Source organism: Megascapheus bottae, chromosome X (genome assembly GCF_031878675.1).
Source record: "Megascapheus bottae isolate mThoBot1 chromosome X, mThoBot2.hap1, whole genome shotgun sequence".
In the NCBI taxonomy this organism is placed as follows: domain Eukaryota; kingdom Metazoa; phylum Chordata; class Mammalia; order Rodentia; family Geomyidae; genus Megascapheus; species Megascapheus bottae.
The window spans coordinates 47,226,679-47,244,742 of NC_143547.1; the positions used below are offsets into that span (position 1 = coordinate 47,226,679).

The 18,064-nt window shown below is 38.8% G+C and overlaps 1 protein-coding gene across 1 annotated transcript; it reads left to right on the forward strand.

Annotated features, from left to right (window-relative positions):
• Positions 1-6,033: 6,033 nt before the first annotated feature.
• On the forward strand, positions 6,034-10,587 carry Spin4 (spindlin family member 4). The gene has a single exon (XM_090326092.1). It carries the CDS (start codon positions 6,506-6,508, stop codon positions 7,253-7,255), a length of 750 nt encoding a protein of 249 aa, XP_090182218.1. The 5' UTR covers positions 6,034-6,505; the 3' UTR covers positions 7,256-10,587.
• The last annotated feature ends 7,477 nt before the right edge of the window (positions 10,588-18,064 follow it).

The following is an 18,064-nucleotide window of genomic DNA, read 5'->3' on the forward strand; positions in this document are numbered from 1 at the left end:
TTGCCTAGCATGCACGAAGACCCGGGTTCGATTCCTCGGTACCACATACATAAAAAAAAGGCCAGAAGTGGTGCTGTGGCTCAAGTGGTAGAGCTCTAGCCTTGAGAAAGTCCAAGGACAGTGCTCAGGCCCTGAGCTCAAGCCCAGGACTGGCAAAAAAAAAAAAAAGTTGTTTCCCATTCTCATAGCTGAGGTAAGAACTTTAGGGTATTAGAAGAAAGGGGGATCTGAGCTCAGTTAACAAATAAAGAGGTGTGTGTGTGTGTGTGTGTGTGTGTGTGTGTGTGTGTGTGTGTATGCGCGCGCAAAGGTGAAGAAAAAATTTGTAATGACTCCAAACTTCATCACTCATGCATAAGGTTTCCAGGAAGCAAAGCAATCTATCCACATTCCTGTCTTATTAGAACTCTATATTATATTATCTTAAGTAGAAACAAAATTATAACATCTGTACTATTTGGAACAGGGAGTCCTAAAAAGGAAACGAACAGTTTTATATTTCTTCACTGGAATGCAAATCACTCTGTTATAAACAACCTAAGAAAGGCTAATAAAGTAAAATAAATTGGTATTTGTGACATGTAAGTAGGTCTATATCTTCAAAATTACTGGAGTTCACAGCCTTCCACAGAAGAGATATTTTTAATTCTCAAATAAGTATTGCAAAGTCCTTGAATGCACGTTGAAAAAATCTGGCTTTGGATCAACCTGGGTTGGAAGCAAAGATTTCATTTTAAGGCAGTAGCTTTCTAACTTTCAATACTCATGAGAAATTGCTGGGAAACTTGTAAAATAAGAATATTTCTCTTCTAATCTCTCAGAAAACATCTCCAACAGACTGGAGAAATATGTTTGTTTGATTAACCCTTCTCCCCTGAAACTTAGTTTGAACAAATTAGTTGAAACCATTTTCTATGTTTTTAACTGTAATAGCTTTTGTGATCCAGTATATTCTCCCTGAGCTACTTAATACTCTGATTCCCCATGTAACAATCATTTAATGTAACAGTGTTTTATGTTTCCCGTATATTTAGAATGTCCCTACTATTTCATTACCAAAGTCTTACCTACAGCAATGACAGGCAAAGAGCACTACAAATTGAGCATTATTTTTTGCTCATGATATGATAGAATCACCTTAAATGCCAAGCGTTTATGTACACTAACCATGAGAAATAGGGGCGGGAGTTTGGCCTAGTGGTAGAGTGCTTGCCTAGCACGCACAAAGCCCTGGGTTTGATTCCTTGGCATCACATACACAGAAAAGGCCAGAAGTGGTGCTATGGCTCAAGTGGTAGAGCGCTAGCCTTGAGGAAGCCCAAGGACAGTAATCCAGCTCTGAGTTCAACCCCCAGGACTGGCAAAAAAATAAGGGAGAATAAAAGGAAATTATTTTTCTAATTCATCCTCTCCTAGCTTCTTCTTTTAGAAATGTCAATCGTTACTGTCATGTTACCTAATTAATATTTCTTATGTAAAATTGATATTTTAATATAGCAAACCTAATATAATAACCAGATTCACTCTGTGTGTCCATACCACTGACAGTTTGTTATTTAAGGCAAAACTTCTATATATCTTTGTCTTCATATTTCATGTCCTTATTTAAACAAAGGATTAATGGCATCAAGTTTAAAGCATTACCTCCCTATCTTTGGCCCTTCAACAATATCAATTATTATTTTTTAAAAGTCCAAACAATGATATTAAATTTGTCTTTAGTCATTGGTAACATTTGCAACAGCAAAAATGACTTGAAATTAGAAAGTACATGCAAATTAATATATAAATATTCCATAATGTGCTTTTGGACAGATGAATAGAAAACCTTGCTGTGAATGATTGTGACAAAACACAGAAACATTGTGTGAATGTTTTTAACTATATGATAGCACATATGACTCAAGAAGAATTTTTAGAAGCTGGGCACAGGTAGATTATGGCTACAATTCTAGCTACTTAGAAGGCTGAGATCTGAGAACAGAGGTTCGAAGACAGCTGGGACAGACAAATTCATGAGAGCATCATCTCCAATTAACTAGCAAAAAAACAGAAGTGGAGATGTGGCTCAAGTAGTAGAGTACAAGGCATAAGCTGAAAAAGCCAAACAAGTGTGTAAAGCCCTGAGTGCAAGCTCCAATAATAGCAGAAAAAGTTGATAATTATATACGTTATCTTTTATTTTTTTGTCAGTCATGCGATTTGAACTCTGGGCCTGGGCACTGTTTCTGAGCTCTTCAGCTCAAGGCTACCGCCCTACCCCTTGAGACTCAGTGTCACTTCTGATTTTCTCATGGTTAATTGGAGATAAGAGTCTCATAGACTTTAGCGCCCGGACTGGATTTGAACCATGATCCTCAGATCTCAGCCTCCTGAGTAGCTTGGATGACAGGTGTGAGCCACTGTGGCCTACTTTAAAAGCAATTTTTGCTATCTGAATGATATTCCGCAGGTATGTAATTCATTGTCAAGGCTTCAGACATATTCTCATTAGGAAAGTGAAGCCTTTATTCAAGTTATACTCAACTGACAAAATTTACAGAGATTTACTCTTTTCACCACTTACTACATTCAACCCTGTCAAAATATTACAAGATTTGCATTATTTGAACAATTAACTAGCTTTACAAATCTTATGAGCAACTAATTAGCTTTTTGCAGTTCTGAATTACCTATCTTTGTATGGAGGCTTTAAAGTGGACTTGTCAGTTTGCCCTCAATCAACATAGTTGTAATTTTTCTTACATGTTTCAATATGTTATAAGCACTATTAGACTTGTAGGTGAATATATTCACATAGTAGAGCATGTGTTTGGTGCTCAAGTAGAACATAATGATTGTACATATTCATGTGATACACTGTGATATTTCAATATATTATATGTATTATCATATTAGTGGAATCAGCATATCTATAATCACAAACATTTATTATTTCTTTGTATTGATATTCAAAATTCTTTATGCTATTTTGGAATACATAGTAAAATATTAGCACGTAAACTTATTGTTCTGTAGAACAAAGCAGACATACATTTTGAAAGTCATTGTGAAACCCTTTATTTTTTTCTCTCTTCTACCTTTCTTTACCTCTGTTAATCATTATTCTACTCTGTACTTTTGTTAGACCAATTTTGGCTTCCCTATACGAATGGGGACATGTGGTGTTTGTCTTTTGTGCCTGGTTTATTTCATTAGCATGTATGATGTTCTCCATTTTCTTTCATGTTGCCACAAATGATGATATTTCATCATGGTTTTGAGGTTGGATGCATTCCATTGTGTGTATACAATATTTGTAATCCATTCATCTGTTAATTGGCACCTCTATTGATTCTATCTTTTGGCTTTTTTGAATAGTGCTATAATAAATATGTGAGTCCAGATGTCAGGAAGAAAAAGAAAAAGTTCTTGTGGGAGTTTCTGAGTCACCAGAACTACAGTTGTCCAGAGGCTTATGTAAGAATTCTTTTTTCATTGAGGAGTATTTCTTTGGATTAGAGCATGGCAGCTGAAAGCACTTATTTATTCATTTAACAAACATTTCTTGAGTCTTGACTCTGCATTAAATGTCCTTTAGATACAAGATAGAAACGACCTTGAAGAAATTCAGTGCCTGATGGAATATATAGAAAATAAACAAGGCTTTTGGAATCCTTAATGCTAGCTAATGATGTAAATATCAGAATAATTTTAGAGAAGAATAGGTATTAGAAATTCTTTTGTCTCCACAGGATACAGAATTGTAAGCCAGAATTCTTTGAAGGACAAAATCAAGGGGACTAAGAAATTGTTTGCTCTATGCCCTGTGTGTGGTCTTCTTTAGTCAACCAACTGGTCTTCTAAGCAAGATGAGCATGCACATGTATATACATGCATATGTATATATACATAAATATGTCTGGGAGATTCTTTTAAGGGACATTATTTGTGAGACACAGTAGCATGATATTTAAACATAGTCATCTCCTGACCTTTTTTTGCCAGTCCTGGGGCTTGAACTTAGGGCCTGAGCACTGTCCTTCGGCTTTCTCAGGGGTAGAGCTCTACCACTTGATCCACAGCAGCACTACTTCTGGGTTTTTCTGTTTCAAGGAATGGAACCTGGGTCTTCGTGCATGCTAGGCAAGCACTCTACCACTAGACCAAACTCCTGGCCTCACCTTCTGATTTTGAGTATCATCTGCAAAATATATATATATATATATATATATATATATATATATATATATGCACCACTATGGTTCTACAGAGTTTTGGAAATACCTTCTCATGCATATAGCTTTCTCTTTTCTTTTCTCCTTTCTTTCTTTCTTTCTTTCTTTCTTTCTTTCTTTCTTTCTTTCTTTCTTTCTTTCTTTCTTTCTCTCTTTCTTTTTTGGTGTGTGCCTGTACTGGAGTTTGAATTCAGGTTCTCATACTCTCATTTGCCTTTTTCACTCAAGGATGGCACTCTACCATTTGAGCCATACTTCCACTTCCACTTCTGCCTTTATTCTCTGGTTAATGAGGTAATAATGCCTTAGGGTTTCTTGGCAGTGATGGCTTTGAACCTGGATCCTCAGATCTCCTGAATAACAGGTATGGATGACCAGTACCCAAGTTTTCTTTATTTAAATACTTTCGTGATAGATATTGTAGAATTACCCATCTCCAAAGTCCTTATCCTGGGAAACATGGAGAATTGGAGAATCTTCATATATTTTGCCTAACCAGGTATTAAATAATAAGACCAGGTTCTTCTATCAGTGGTTTGGAAGGTACCCGAAATATGGTGGCAGTCAATATTTGTGTCTTGCAGCTCTTTCTTGATTTTTTTTTGTTCCAGGTGAATCGACTGACTTTTTTCTTGGGATAATTTTACTCTTTTCTTTTTATTCGAAAAAAGAATGAGAATGATAGTACACATTCATCTGCTTTTCATTTCCACTTACAAATATTCTTAATTTAATTATCAAACCAGCCCTGTAAGTGGAATTCAATGACATTAAAGGCATTTTGTAGATTTCCCATATAAACACAGAGTACTTTCACAGCCAGATAAAAACACCCCCCCCCCCATACACACACAGGGACAGAGAGAGACAGAGAATATTTTTCTCCTTTATAAAATTAGGGCCAGTTTTCTTAACACTTGTAATTGCATATTTTCACCTTTATGTCATTAAATATTTGTTAAAATGTGGACTACACATGATTAATAAATCCATACATAAAAATAAAATAGTTTTGACTATTATTTTGTCAGAGATAGGAAAATTAATGGACTACGGTGGAACATTACAACGATGTAACATGGAAACACTAAAACTGATGTTTTGAGAGCATTGAGTAACTATAGAAAAGGCTCTACTTACACATGAAAAATCAAGCCCTGAAAGCATGGCATATTGTTTCTAACATGTAATATAAAATACGGTAATATTAATGAGAGAAACCGGCATGTTTAACATTTTGGTGTATGTGCAGATGGTCAGACTACGGCTAGTTTTATGTTTTATTTTTGTGAATTTGGAGTATGGTTATAATATTAGTGCATTTCCTTTACATTAGGGGGAAAAACATTAGCTGGAATCTTTAGGGATAAAATATAGTGTTTCCATCAAGATGGTGGACTGTGCATAAGCTTTTCCTTTTCTGCAAGAAAATCATTTGTACTTTTTCCTCTCCCCCTTTTTTCTCTTTCCTTTGAATCTTTTCTACTCTCTTTGAATTTTTTTTTGAAAGCTTGTGAGGAATTCTTGGAAGATAGAAAGCAGATGGAACTGCTGTCGATGAGGCTGTTGGGGCAGCAGGCAGGCAGAGATTGAGAGGAAAGGAGTCTGGCCGACTGGCTGGGCTTTGAAAGAAGCAGTCTCACCGAGAAGAAATAAAAGAGAGCGCCTGTGTCCCTGCAGCGGCCCGCGGAGCGGAAGGCGAGATGGTAGAGGCGGGGCCGAGGTGCAGGCGGGCTCAGAGGAGGCGGGTTCCCAAAGCTGCAAAAACCGCGGTTCCCCAGATGGGCCAAACAGGCTAGCACTGCGAAGGCCAGGCCGCGCTGACTGCTCCGAGACGTGCGGCTGCCGGCACCTTTGCTTTTCTAGTCAGGTCTCTTCTCTGCCGCTTCCCTTCCCGATCGGCTCCTTCTCCGTCACCTTACCACTGCCGCCACCGCAGCGACATCGACAACATACAGCTAAGTGGCCGATTGAAGGGGACTTGGAATTCGGGAGTCTGGGAAAGGCGCCAGGCGCGGACGGCAAGCCCGCCATCTCTCTCCAGCTCTATCCCTTTGCTGCAGTCTCTCCCCTGGGCGGAGGACGGTATCCGGGAGGCAAAAGCTGCCCGGTGCCAATCAAGCGCGTTTGTGCCAAGCGGTTAAGATCGGAGGACCGAGGAGCGATCAGATCCCCGAAAATCACGAAAAAGAGTCCACATTCGCAAACAAACAAACAAAAAAAAGTGGTGACTTTTTCTCAGCCTCATCCAACCAGCGGCGCTTTTTGCCTAAACCTTCAGAAGAGCCATGGCTCCTCCGACTGTGCCTCCAACCGGCGTGGACGGTGTGTCCGCCTACCTGATGAAGAAAAGGCACACTCACCGAAAGCAGCGGCGCAAGCCCACTTTCCTCACTCGCAGGAACATCGTGGGCTGTCGCATTCAACACGGCTGGAAAGAAGGTAATGAGCCAGTGGAGCAGTGGAAGGGCACTGTGCTGGAGCAGGTTTCCGTGAAGCCCACTCTGTACATTATTAAGTATGATGGCAAAGACAGTGTGTATGGACTGGAACTGCACCGTGACAAGAGAGTTTTAGCGCTGGAAATCCTCCCTGAGAGAGTGCCATCGCCTCGCATCGATTCGCGTCTAGCCGATTCTCTGATTGGGAAGGCAGTGGAGCATGTGTTTGAAGGTGAGCACGGGACGAAGGATGAATGGAAGGGCATGGTGCTAGCGCGAGCCCCGGTGATGGATACTTGGTTTTACATCACCTACGAGAAAGATCCGGTCCTTTATATGTACACCCTGCTGGATGACTACAAAGATGGGGATCTCCGCATCATTCCAGACTCCAACTACTACTTCCCTACAGCAGAACAGGAGCCAGGAGAAGTGGTCGACAGCCTCGTGGGCAAGCAAGTTGAGCACGCCAAAGATGATGGATCCAAGAGAACTGGCATTTTCATCCACCAAGTCGTCGCCAAGCCGTCTGTCTATTTCATTAAGTTTGATGATGATATTCACATTTATGTTTATGGTTTGGTGAAAACCCCGTAAGTTGATGGTTGTTTCTTTGCAAAGAAAGTTGTGGAACAATTAGATAGGAAATATGTCCTGTTCTAATTGGGAAGCTCGAGAATCATTTTGGCTCTGGAAAGGTATGCATGTGAGTAAATCCTACTGTGCCTCCAAATCTTCACGGACTAATTCCGCACTTTTGCTCCAGATATGCAATCGGTACTTTGATAGTGCTTTGTTCTGTAATTGGAACTTTAAATGTGGGTGCTAATAGAAAATTAAGAACTGTTCGCGATCATGGGAACAATGCTTAAGTAGGTTAACTCCATATTATGTCCTTCTCCACATTTTGTCTTCTGCCTTCTTCCCAGGTAACACATTTGAGAACATAATGCATGTCTCCATGTTTTCTCTATCCACATATGGACTGTTGTCGTTTCGATAAAATTGACATGGCAGATGACACTATTTCTCACCAGTAGCCATAGCTGATCACTTTCTCTCTTTCAGTCACTCTCACTCACATTCGTTCTTATGACAGCTGCAGCACAGTACATAGAGACTTGCCAAAACAGTGTTCGAATATTCTGCTATGGATTGCAGTGTATTTCCTTTTTATTTTCTCACTGTGAACAGTGCTTTTATTTCTCTAGACTGGATTCTCAAAAATGCTAAGTCAGTCTCTGTTTACTTTTCAGGAATATTACAAGTTGATAGCATCCTCTTCAGCGTCTTTAATGCTTGAAAACTTGAAAGAAAGAATTACACGGTTTTGCTTGTAACTTTGTCATTACCTGACTTCAATGAAGATTTCTTTTTTGTACTTGCACTCTTCAGTGCTTTGCCAACTCCTATTTGTTTACCTAATTTTTCTAAGAAATTTGGGGAAATTCTTAGTATGAAATCTTTCGTAGCTCATGTGATAAATTTTTTCTGTTATATCATTACTTTTCACTGCAGTGATGATATAGTTCCTTTTATAATTAAAAAATTAGGCAGATCATTAACTCTTACATAACATTAGCTCTCATATCTATTTCAAATGGATGCTCTCTAAGCTATTTACACCATTATTTAACTGCATCTTTTCCTAATTTTTTTTATTACTTTTAAAGTTTAAGTGTTGAATCACTTAAGGGACCAATCCCTATGAAACTTATTTTGTACATAATGAAGCATAGAAATTCAACTCGATATGCCATATACATTGGATAGCCAATTGTATAATTTTATTGCATTTTTTGTTCTTGGTTATATTTTTATGATCTTTAAGTGGCTGTACAAAGGAGTTAACATACAACAAGTAAGTTTATTAATACAAGGCATCTTCATTGGTGTCACTTCTCCCATCATTCTCCCCCATCCCTCCCAACCTAACTTCTCCCCCATCTTAATTTTGTAACATATGCATTGAACACTATGATTACATTTTCTCTCTCTTTCCTCTCTTCATTCCTCTACCCTTCCTCTTTATCTCCTCCCTACAATTTTCAAGTACCTCTTTTCTGGTATTCATTTTATTGGACTGTGAGTTCATTTTTTCTAAGGAATGTGTTTTATTATTTTTAATTGCCCAATTTCAAATTTCTGAGCCAGTATTACCTACTTTTAAATATAGTAGATGATCATAAATTTCAGACTTTGGTAAAGCAAGTTCCTTTTTAGGTTTTTTTTTCATATAGTTTTTGATCTGTGTTCTTTTCATGAAAATTGAGAGCATTTTTTGACATTGAAAAGTAGTCTAACGCCGTAATTACAATTACGTTAAAACTTTGCAGTCCTCTCTAGAGGATTACTTAGTAATATTAATCTTTAGCACTTAATAATCCTGAACATTCAAGAGTTTTAATACATGACTGAAAGCTTTCAGTCTTGTATTCATACATTTCCTATATATTTATCATATGTGATCAAATTTATTTTTAAATATTATAACACTTTTCATATCCTGACATCTATCAATTGGATATGTTTTTCTTTTCATTTGTAAATTGTTATTTTTGGCAATGAAGGCAATCTATAGAATTTTATATTTTTATCTTTTACCCAATGTGTTTATTTAAATTACAATGAGTTTAAAAATACAATATTTTGGACTTTTTAGATACACAGTCATTTAAGTGTAAATAAAGTCACTTTTTTCTAATGTTAATACTGATTATTATTACATGATAATAGATGATTTTTGCCAGAACAGCACTATATAATGAAGATGGCATACATGCTTATCCTATTTTTTAAATTTACATGGACATGACTTCTAGTATTTCATGTGTCATATTTGTTGTTATTCATAGTTAATACATTTAGGAGTTTCTTTTTGTTGGTTTTTTTAACTGTATTTTTTTGTCTTTTTTTTTGGTACTGGGGATCGAACCCAGGACATTGCACTTGGTAGGCAAGCGCTTTGCCACTGAGCTACATCCTAGCCCTTAGGAGTTTCTCATATTCCTATTTTGCAGTGTTATTACTACAATTGGCTCCTATATTTTTTTTATCAAATAACTTCTCATGGTGTACTGCTAACATCTTAGGATATTTTCCTTAGGTTCTTGATGCAATGAATTAGAATATTACCTGTTTGATGTTTCACACATTTCTGCAGTAAATCCATACGAGAAAATCTTTTGCTACATTGCTGGATTTAATTTACTTACATTTCATTTAGAATTGTTTTATTTGCACTCCCAGGTGAAATTGTGTTTTTTGTTTATGCTGTCTTGATCAATTTTTGTTATTAAAATTGTACTAGCTTTAATATATGTATTATTTGGTAGAGTTCATTATTTTCCACTGTTGTAAAATGTTTCAAATAGCATTAGAAATGTTAATAAAAATTAGCTAGTACTAAATTGTCAAACAGTAATTCCACTAAATCTGGTGGTGGTAGTATTGGTGGTAGTGGTGTGTGTGTGTGTGTGTGTGTGTGTGTGTGTGTGTGTGTGTGTGTGTGTATGTGTGTGTGTTATGTGGCGTGAACTCAGTGTCTCATACTTTTATTTGCTTTTCTGTCTCATGGCTGGTACTCTACCACCCGAGCCACGCTTCTAGTCCTACATTTTTTGCTGCTTAATTGGAGATGGAATCTTGTGGACTTTTCTGCATTAAGTTGGCTTTAGACCCTGATCTTCAGGATCTCACCTTCCTGAGTAGTTAGCATTATAGGTGTGTGCCACTTGTTCCTGATGACACTTTGGATTTTGGATTTTTAATCACTTTTCTGATTTATTTTTCAGTGGAAATTGGTTAATTCAGGCTTTTGTTTTAAAAAATATGTATTGTGTCAAATACAAACTTCAAATTTGTCTCTATCATCTAGCTTATTGTTTTATTTGGATGCTTTATGTCCATGTGTATTTTATAAAATGAAAACTGGCCATTTCTAAAAATGCTTTAATAAAATTATTAGCTATAATATTTTAAAGTTTGTTTGTATTTATTAAATTCAAATTAAACCAAAATATAAGAAATTATCAGCGATATGCCATCTATTTACCACCACACCAAACTGACAAATGTCACTTGTATAGAAATACAAGCTGTCATGCATTTGGTATAGGAATCTTCCCAAAGGTTAGTGACAGAGTGTTTGCCTAAGCATGCATGAAGCCCTAGGTTCCATTCCTTGGTACCATGTACTCAGAAAAAGCTGTGGCTCTGTGGCTCTGTGGCTCAAGTGGCAGAGCACTCGCCTTGAGCAAAAGTGCCCAAGGACAGTGCCTAGGCCCTGGGTTCAAGCCCCAGGACTGGCAAAAAATAAAAATGAAGCTTACAAATGTTTAATACATGAATCTATACCTACTAGTATTGATTTTTGTTTTAATGAACTTTCCACATGACTTATTAAATTATTTTTATGTATTTATTTGGTAGTTTTATTTTCTTTTACTGAGACAAGTTCTCATTATGTAGTTCATACTGGCTTTAAAATATACTATGTAATCCAGCCTATTGGATTTGTGATCCTCCTTCAGCTTTTCTAGGAAATCAACTTCAAGATATGTGGAATTTATTTTAGTTTTTGTTGTATGGCTATTTTTCACTTGGAAAATGGATTCAATAAGAATACCATTATTTTTATTAATTATTTTTATTATTATAAGGATTATGTACAGAGGAGTTACTGTTTCATAAGTGAGGTAATGAGTACATTTCTTTTAAGCAATGTCACTCCTTCCTTCCTGCTCTCCCAGTTTTTCCTTCATGTCACTGCCCACAAGTTGTATTTTCAACAAAGTGTCCAGTGAGTATAGTTGATGTCTTTGTTCACCCTTTGGTTCTCCATATCTATTCCTCCCACCCAACATGAACAATTAAATAGTAATTGTTATTCATATCTGATACTCCTGATACTTTGGCTGTGCCAAACCCTAGCCCTAGGGACTAAATAAAAAAGACAATTATCTCAATTCTTATAAAATTTTCCTTCTGGCTATAAGGAGGTACATATATATATATATATATATATATATATATATATATATACCCACTTTCCTCCAAAGTCTAAATAGGACATAAACATTATACTTTTATATTAGAATTGTTAAACATTCTGACATCCAGAGGGATGCTAGCTCTAAATCTAGATTCCTAGATCTATTTTAAACGTTTGGGATATAGTAGTGCACAAAAAAAAATCCCTGCCTGGGATAACAACTTTGTTGTTGTTGTTGCTGCTAGTCCTGGGGCACAAGGTCAGAGCGTGTCCTTGAACTTCCTCAAGGCTAGAGCTCTATATCTTGAGCCACAGCACCACTTCCAGTTTTCTGGTGGTTACTTTGAGATAAAAATCTCACGGACTTTTTAGGGCTCAGGCTGGCTTTGAACCTCGATTCTCAGATCTCAGCCTCCTGAGTAGCTAGGATACCAGCACGAGCCACTGCGCCCGGCAGCACACTTATGCCTTTGGTCTATTAACTTTTTTTGTGTCAGAGATTTGGGGATATACCAAAAGCAAGAGCAAGTCTTTTTATTCTGGCACTGGGGCTTGAACTCTGGGCATGATGGTTTTCCATGGCAATTTGCTTAAACTAGCACTCCAGCACTTGAACTATACTTCCAGTTCTGGCTTTTTACTGGTTAATTGGAAATAACATTCTCATAGACATTTTTGTCAGAGTTGGTGATGAACCATGATCCTCAGATCTTAGGGTTCTGAGTAGTTAGGATTACAGGGATGAGCCACCAAGTCCAGCCAGAGCAAGTTTTAATTCTTGTTCTAATTCTGGTTTAATGATCAAGGGTATAATTGTGTGCTAACAGGAAGACTATATAAAAATGTAGAATACTGTGTTCACAGGCTAGGCCTCTACTCGTAGCTTTCTTGGCTCATGGACTAGAACTAAATCTCATATTATTCCATTTTAATAAAATAAATGCATATATGTGTGTATATATGTGTATAAATACACACACACATCTCATCAACTTCCTTTGCATCAGAGGGAAGTACAAACTTCAAAAGGCATCAGACCAAACTTCCCTTTGTGTGTGTGCGTTTGTGTGTGTGCGTGTGTGTGTGTGTGTGGTGTGTGTGTGTGTGTGTGTGTGTGTGTGTGTGTGTGTGTGTGTGTGTGTGTGCCAGTCCAGGGGCTTGAACTAATAGCCTGCATGCTGTCTTTGAGCAGGTTTTTGCTCAAGGCTAGCACTCTACCACTTGAGCCACAGATCCATTTCTGGTTTTTTGGTAGCTTTTTGGAGATAAGAATCTCAAAGGCTTTCCTGCTGGCTTTCAACCACAATCCTCAGATCTCAGTCCCCTGAGTAAGTAGGATTACAAGTGTGAGCCACTGGCTCCCAGCTTTAGCTTATTAGAAGAGGATATTAATCACTTCTTCACATTTGCCCAGTCAGATCATACATGTTTGCAAGGTGATTTATAATTATCTCATATATAGGCAATGAGCCAATGGGAAGCTTTACAGTATTTCTGAAAGTATTTTTAGCAGGGGAAAAAGAAACAGTTCTCATTCTGATAATAGTGAAACTTATGATAGGTGAAAGCAGACTATTTTTCTTCCCAGCACATTGTATATGTCTACACTAGGTTGTGATAATTGGATTACTAAAAAGCAAGTAAACTGAGATGACAAATTGGATCTTGGGGTGTGCTACTTTATATAGATAGAGAAGGCTTCAGAGCAGCCATTATTTGAATAGAAACCTGAATAAAGTGAGAAAATACATCATGTTCCTGATGCCTTGAGGTTGAAAGTGCCTTGTCAGAGGCTGATATGAGCCAAGATGAGACAGGGAGATGGGAAGGGATACTGAGTTATGTGCCAGAACTTTGTACAGTCATGTGGACTACTGTTAGGCATTTAGATCTCCATCTGAAGGCGACGGGAAGTTAAAACTACTATCTATAAATGCCATCATTTTGTTATATCACTCATTTAATAGTAAGACTTGAAATACCTTTTTTGTGATCTGGTAAGATCTTATTTGTGTTCTATCTATTATGCCCTATTGGTCTATGTGTCTTTTCATTTTCTTTGAGATACTGGGAGATTTCAGTACAGCAGATATGTACTGGTATGTACAGCAGATACGACATGGTATCTGTCAGACGGTAAGTGATTCTACCTCCTGGAGGGATAAGAAGTCAGAATAAACATTAATATTTTTAGAACTCTGGAATTTCAGTGTATTTTGTTGAATGAGATGGGGAAAGTGTTAAATACCTGTGGGGCATGTCACATCAGGGAAATGGAAACCTATGCTGTAGAAAAGGAGGTCTAACTTGTGGCCCAGTGCTCACTTCCTGGTCTCGGGACCGCACCTGGCTGAGGTGGCCCCTGCCGCCCAATTGGAGGGCGTGGCTATGGTTTGTGACATAAAGTAAGGCCACCTCTGGGATAGGCCCCTTCTTTACATAACTGTTAATTCTCAAGTTTCAGGAGCAGGCAATCTACAAGTTCCTGCCACCACAAAATGGCCTCTCAGCGACACCACTGCCAGCCGCAGCCAGCTGACCTGAGTCCTGCCTCCACCTTTGTGACCTCACCAGTACAGCCCAGGACCCTAACCTATCCAGAAAAACCATCCTGGATGACTGCTCTGCAGGATATGGATGCCACAGATGCTGCCTCCACACTCTCCTCAAAGCTACCTTATCCTATGTCTACCCTGGCATGGGAACCAGAAGAAACAGGAACTATGGAGGCCTGGAGTAATAAACTTGATTCCCAAGTATGGGACTGTGAACTGCAACCCTATTACCTTCCCTCAAAGCATGCTGGGAGGACATGGGGGCTGTGATTCCTGTTTACCCCAATCCCATCTGAAACCCACCTAGCCCTAGTCCTCTTTGGCCCACCAAGCTCATTTCCACAGCAGCAGGGCCCATGCTTGCTTTAGCTCAGTTGGTTGAGTGTATCCAGGCTTGCCTGGATGCCATCCAGCTAATGTCTTTGTGCACCATTTGGGCCCCATCCTGCAGTCCGTTATGAGTGTCCATAAATGAAGAAAAAGGGAGAACTGTAGGGACTCCTAGCTAGCGGTGTAGAAGCCCAGGTTGCTATCTGTGACTCTGTGCCAAGAGGCACATACACTCCTGGGCACACTCAGTGACACAAGCAGTCTGGAGCCAGAGGGCGCCTGGCCCTTCCTACCTCAGTGGGGCGTGTCTCAGGACACCACTGGCTGATGGTTGCATTCAGGGAGGTCCCTATTTGTGGCAACCACTCAGATCTGTATTTAGAGAGCACATTTTATAAAATAAAGTTAGATCTGCACTGAGAGTCTGTGTTCCCGGGAATATTCATGGGCTCTGTTGCCATTCTACCCTCACTTGTAGATGTCTGAAAAGGACCCCAACAAATGGTAATGCAGAGCATCCTAGCTGGGTGATTTCTGGGGCAATTTACACAGAAATTTGTAATTTAATAATTTTAGAATCAATGAGGAGTATTGTGAAAAGAATTAATATTTACTGATTAAATTTAAAGAAAATGGCAGTGTAGAAACCAGACGCTTTAGATTAGGACTTACCTGCAGAAATCCTAATGTTAAGGGGTGATCAAGAAAAGAAAACAGAGACTAAGTACTAAATTAGTATATATATATATATATATATATATATGTTTAATGATTATTTTCTTTATTCTATTTGAACAACTCAAATAAGGAATGTAATAATGGCATGCCTATTGTACTCTACTTTGAAATAATCTTCCTACAAACAAATGGAAGGTTATGTTAGTTGACTGACTGCCTGACACATATCTGTGTGTGTGTGTGTGTGTGTGTGTGTGTGTGTGTGTGTGTGTGTGTGTCTTTTGTGTGTTTGCCAGTACTGGACATTGAAAGCAAGGCCTCATACTTCCCTTTGGATTTTTTCCTTCAAGGCTTGCACTCAACAAATGAGCCACATCTCTACTTCCAGATCTTTGTGGATTAATTGAAGGTAAGATTTAATGGAGCTTCCTGTCTCACTGGCTTCAAATTGTGATTTTCAGATCTCATCTTCCTGCATAGCCAGAAGTAGAGCTCTCAGTCCCTAGTGCCCAGTTACAATTTTTGAATGTGGAAAGAATCCAAATTTCTTTACCTTCACCAAATTCCATATGCATCACTTGTTGTGTCATTAAGCATTTATAATGTTAAGTAGGATGATTCATTTTAGAGGTAGGAAAATCACCAAGGAGAACTACATAGTAGTTCCAAATATCATATTTGGTTATATTAGTAGTCATTTGCTAATCATAAAATGTGGAAAACAAGATTTTTAGGGGCAAGATTGGGATGCCAGGAAGCAAACACAATGTACTTATAGTCAAACCAAAGCAAGGACAAAGATGAATATGAAATGTTGCAAAATAAGGTGAAAACAATGTGATAACTACTAAAGTCCGTGAGACTCTTATCACAAAGTAACCACCAGAAAACAGGCAGTGGTGCTGTGGTTCAAGGTGTAGGGCAGTAGCTTTGAGCTGAAGAACTTAGGGTCAATGCAAAATCAGATAAAATAGAAATAGCCTGACCATTTCTTTAACATGAAATCTCTTCAAGCTCATTAATATAAAAATCTGTTATCTTCAACCTATTATTTTTTTACAACTTATGGTCTCCTCATATCTAAGTGTAAACAAACGCTGGATCAGTGAAACAAACCTCCATTTGACCCTGCTGATGAAGACAACAAAAACTTTCCTTTACGATACTCTAGAAACAAAGATTCCTTTTGTATCTCATTTTAATGCATGTATTTCCCTTAATGCTTTAACTCCAATTCACTTTTGTGTTATAAGAACTGAATCATGTTCATAACTCCAGAAAAATACATCAGTTAGCATCCACTATGATCCTATCCTTAGAACTTTGTCTGTCAGAAATAACCAACAACATGGGGAAGTCTTGGTTCTTACCATCACTTTCTTTATGGTATTCAGTTTACTCATGGAGGTCAAAATGTTCATTAACACTGCTAAACACATTGTCGATCTCGAGCAATACAAAATTGGCTTTTTCTGGTGATGAATGACAGGTAAACTTCTGATACATCACATTTCTTACCTAATATCTTTTATAAACTTCCCACTCAAGCACCATACAGCATGCAGCAACATATCCTCTGTATTGAGGATTCTTATTGAGAGACAGTCAAACATTTAAAACTAAAACTCCTGTGCCTCTTATATCCCTGGGGTGTGGTAGAGGGAAAGAAATATGCAGATATTTTCAAATCAAGATCTTTTGAAAATTCCAAAGAATAATAACTGCTTTACTCTTTTTGTATGTGTTGATACTAGGGCTGAATTCAGGACAATGCTCAGCCCTCTCATGTTTTTGCTCAAGGATTAGCAGACTATCATTTGAGCCACAGCTGCACCTTGGGTTTTATTGTGATTACTTGGAGATAAAAGTCTAACATGTTTCTGCCTTGGTTAGCTTGGAACTGTGATTCAGAGAGGTCTCAGCCTCCTGAATAGCCATGATTAGAACAGTGAGCCACCAGCAACTGGCTTATGCATGCTTCAAGAATGGTATGTGGAAGCAAGATGGAACTGAAATAAAAGGGACCCAGGCTAGGTCTCTCCCACAAAAAGAATCAGGGAATCCCAGGAGCCAATTATCGTAAGAAATCAACAACTACAAAGTTAAGAAGCAATGGAAAAGTATAAAAACCGGAAAAGAAACACAGATAAAGCTTATATCCAAAGCTCTCAAAGAATCTGAAAAGCGAGGACCCCTTCCCCCCTCTCGGCACTGACTCTGAGCCACCAAAGCTTCGGCAGAGGACACTGGGCCCAGGAGCCTGGAATTCCAGCAAGCAGGAATCCAGATGCAGGAACCCACACAGGCATGTGGTGGACAGCACAGACCACGGCAGAGACCAGAAGGGAGGCAAACAACCCTCCAACACCACGGAGCAGCTCACAGCCAAACCCTGATGAGTAAGTAACCCAGCGGGTTCCCCCAAACCCATCGGGAAAGCAGAGATAGTGGTGAGCTACAGAACTTACCCAAACCCCTCTCACCCTGCCCAAAAAAGCTTGGCAAGTGTTGGGGGGGGCAAGGAATTCAGTATCTTTCTCCTTCCCCCAACAGCCCCCTCCCCCAAGCCATTGGATGGAGGCTGACAGGCAGGCGGGCAGTAAGACCCAGCACCCCAACAATGAGTGTGGAGAAGTTCCTGCTCGCAACTGCCCAACAGCCTCCTCCCCCAGGCCACTGAAACTGGAGACTGAGGGGCGCTAAGACCCGCCTTCCAACAGCGGGTGGGGGTGTGTGCATGTGTCTGCATTTAAGTGAGCCAAAACTCAGTGGGGTGCCTTCCTGCTGGGAGCCTCTGGTAAGCCAGCACCAGTGGGGCCTCCCCACGGAGTCACAGAAAGATTCAAAGCC

What these genes read in the sequence shown, in the direction of transcription:
- Spin4 (XM_090326092.1), top strand. Translation starts at nt 6,506, where the DNA reads ATGGCTCCTCCGACTGTGCCTCCAACCGGCGTGGACGGTGTGTCCGCC.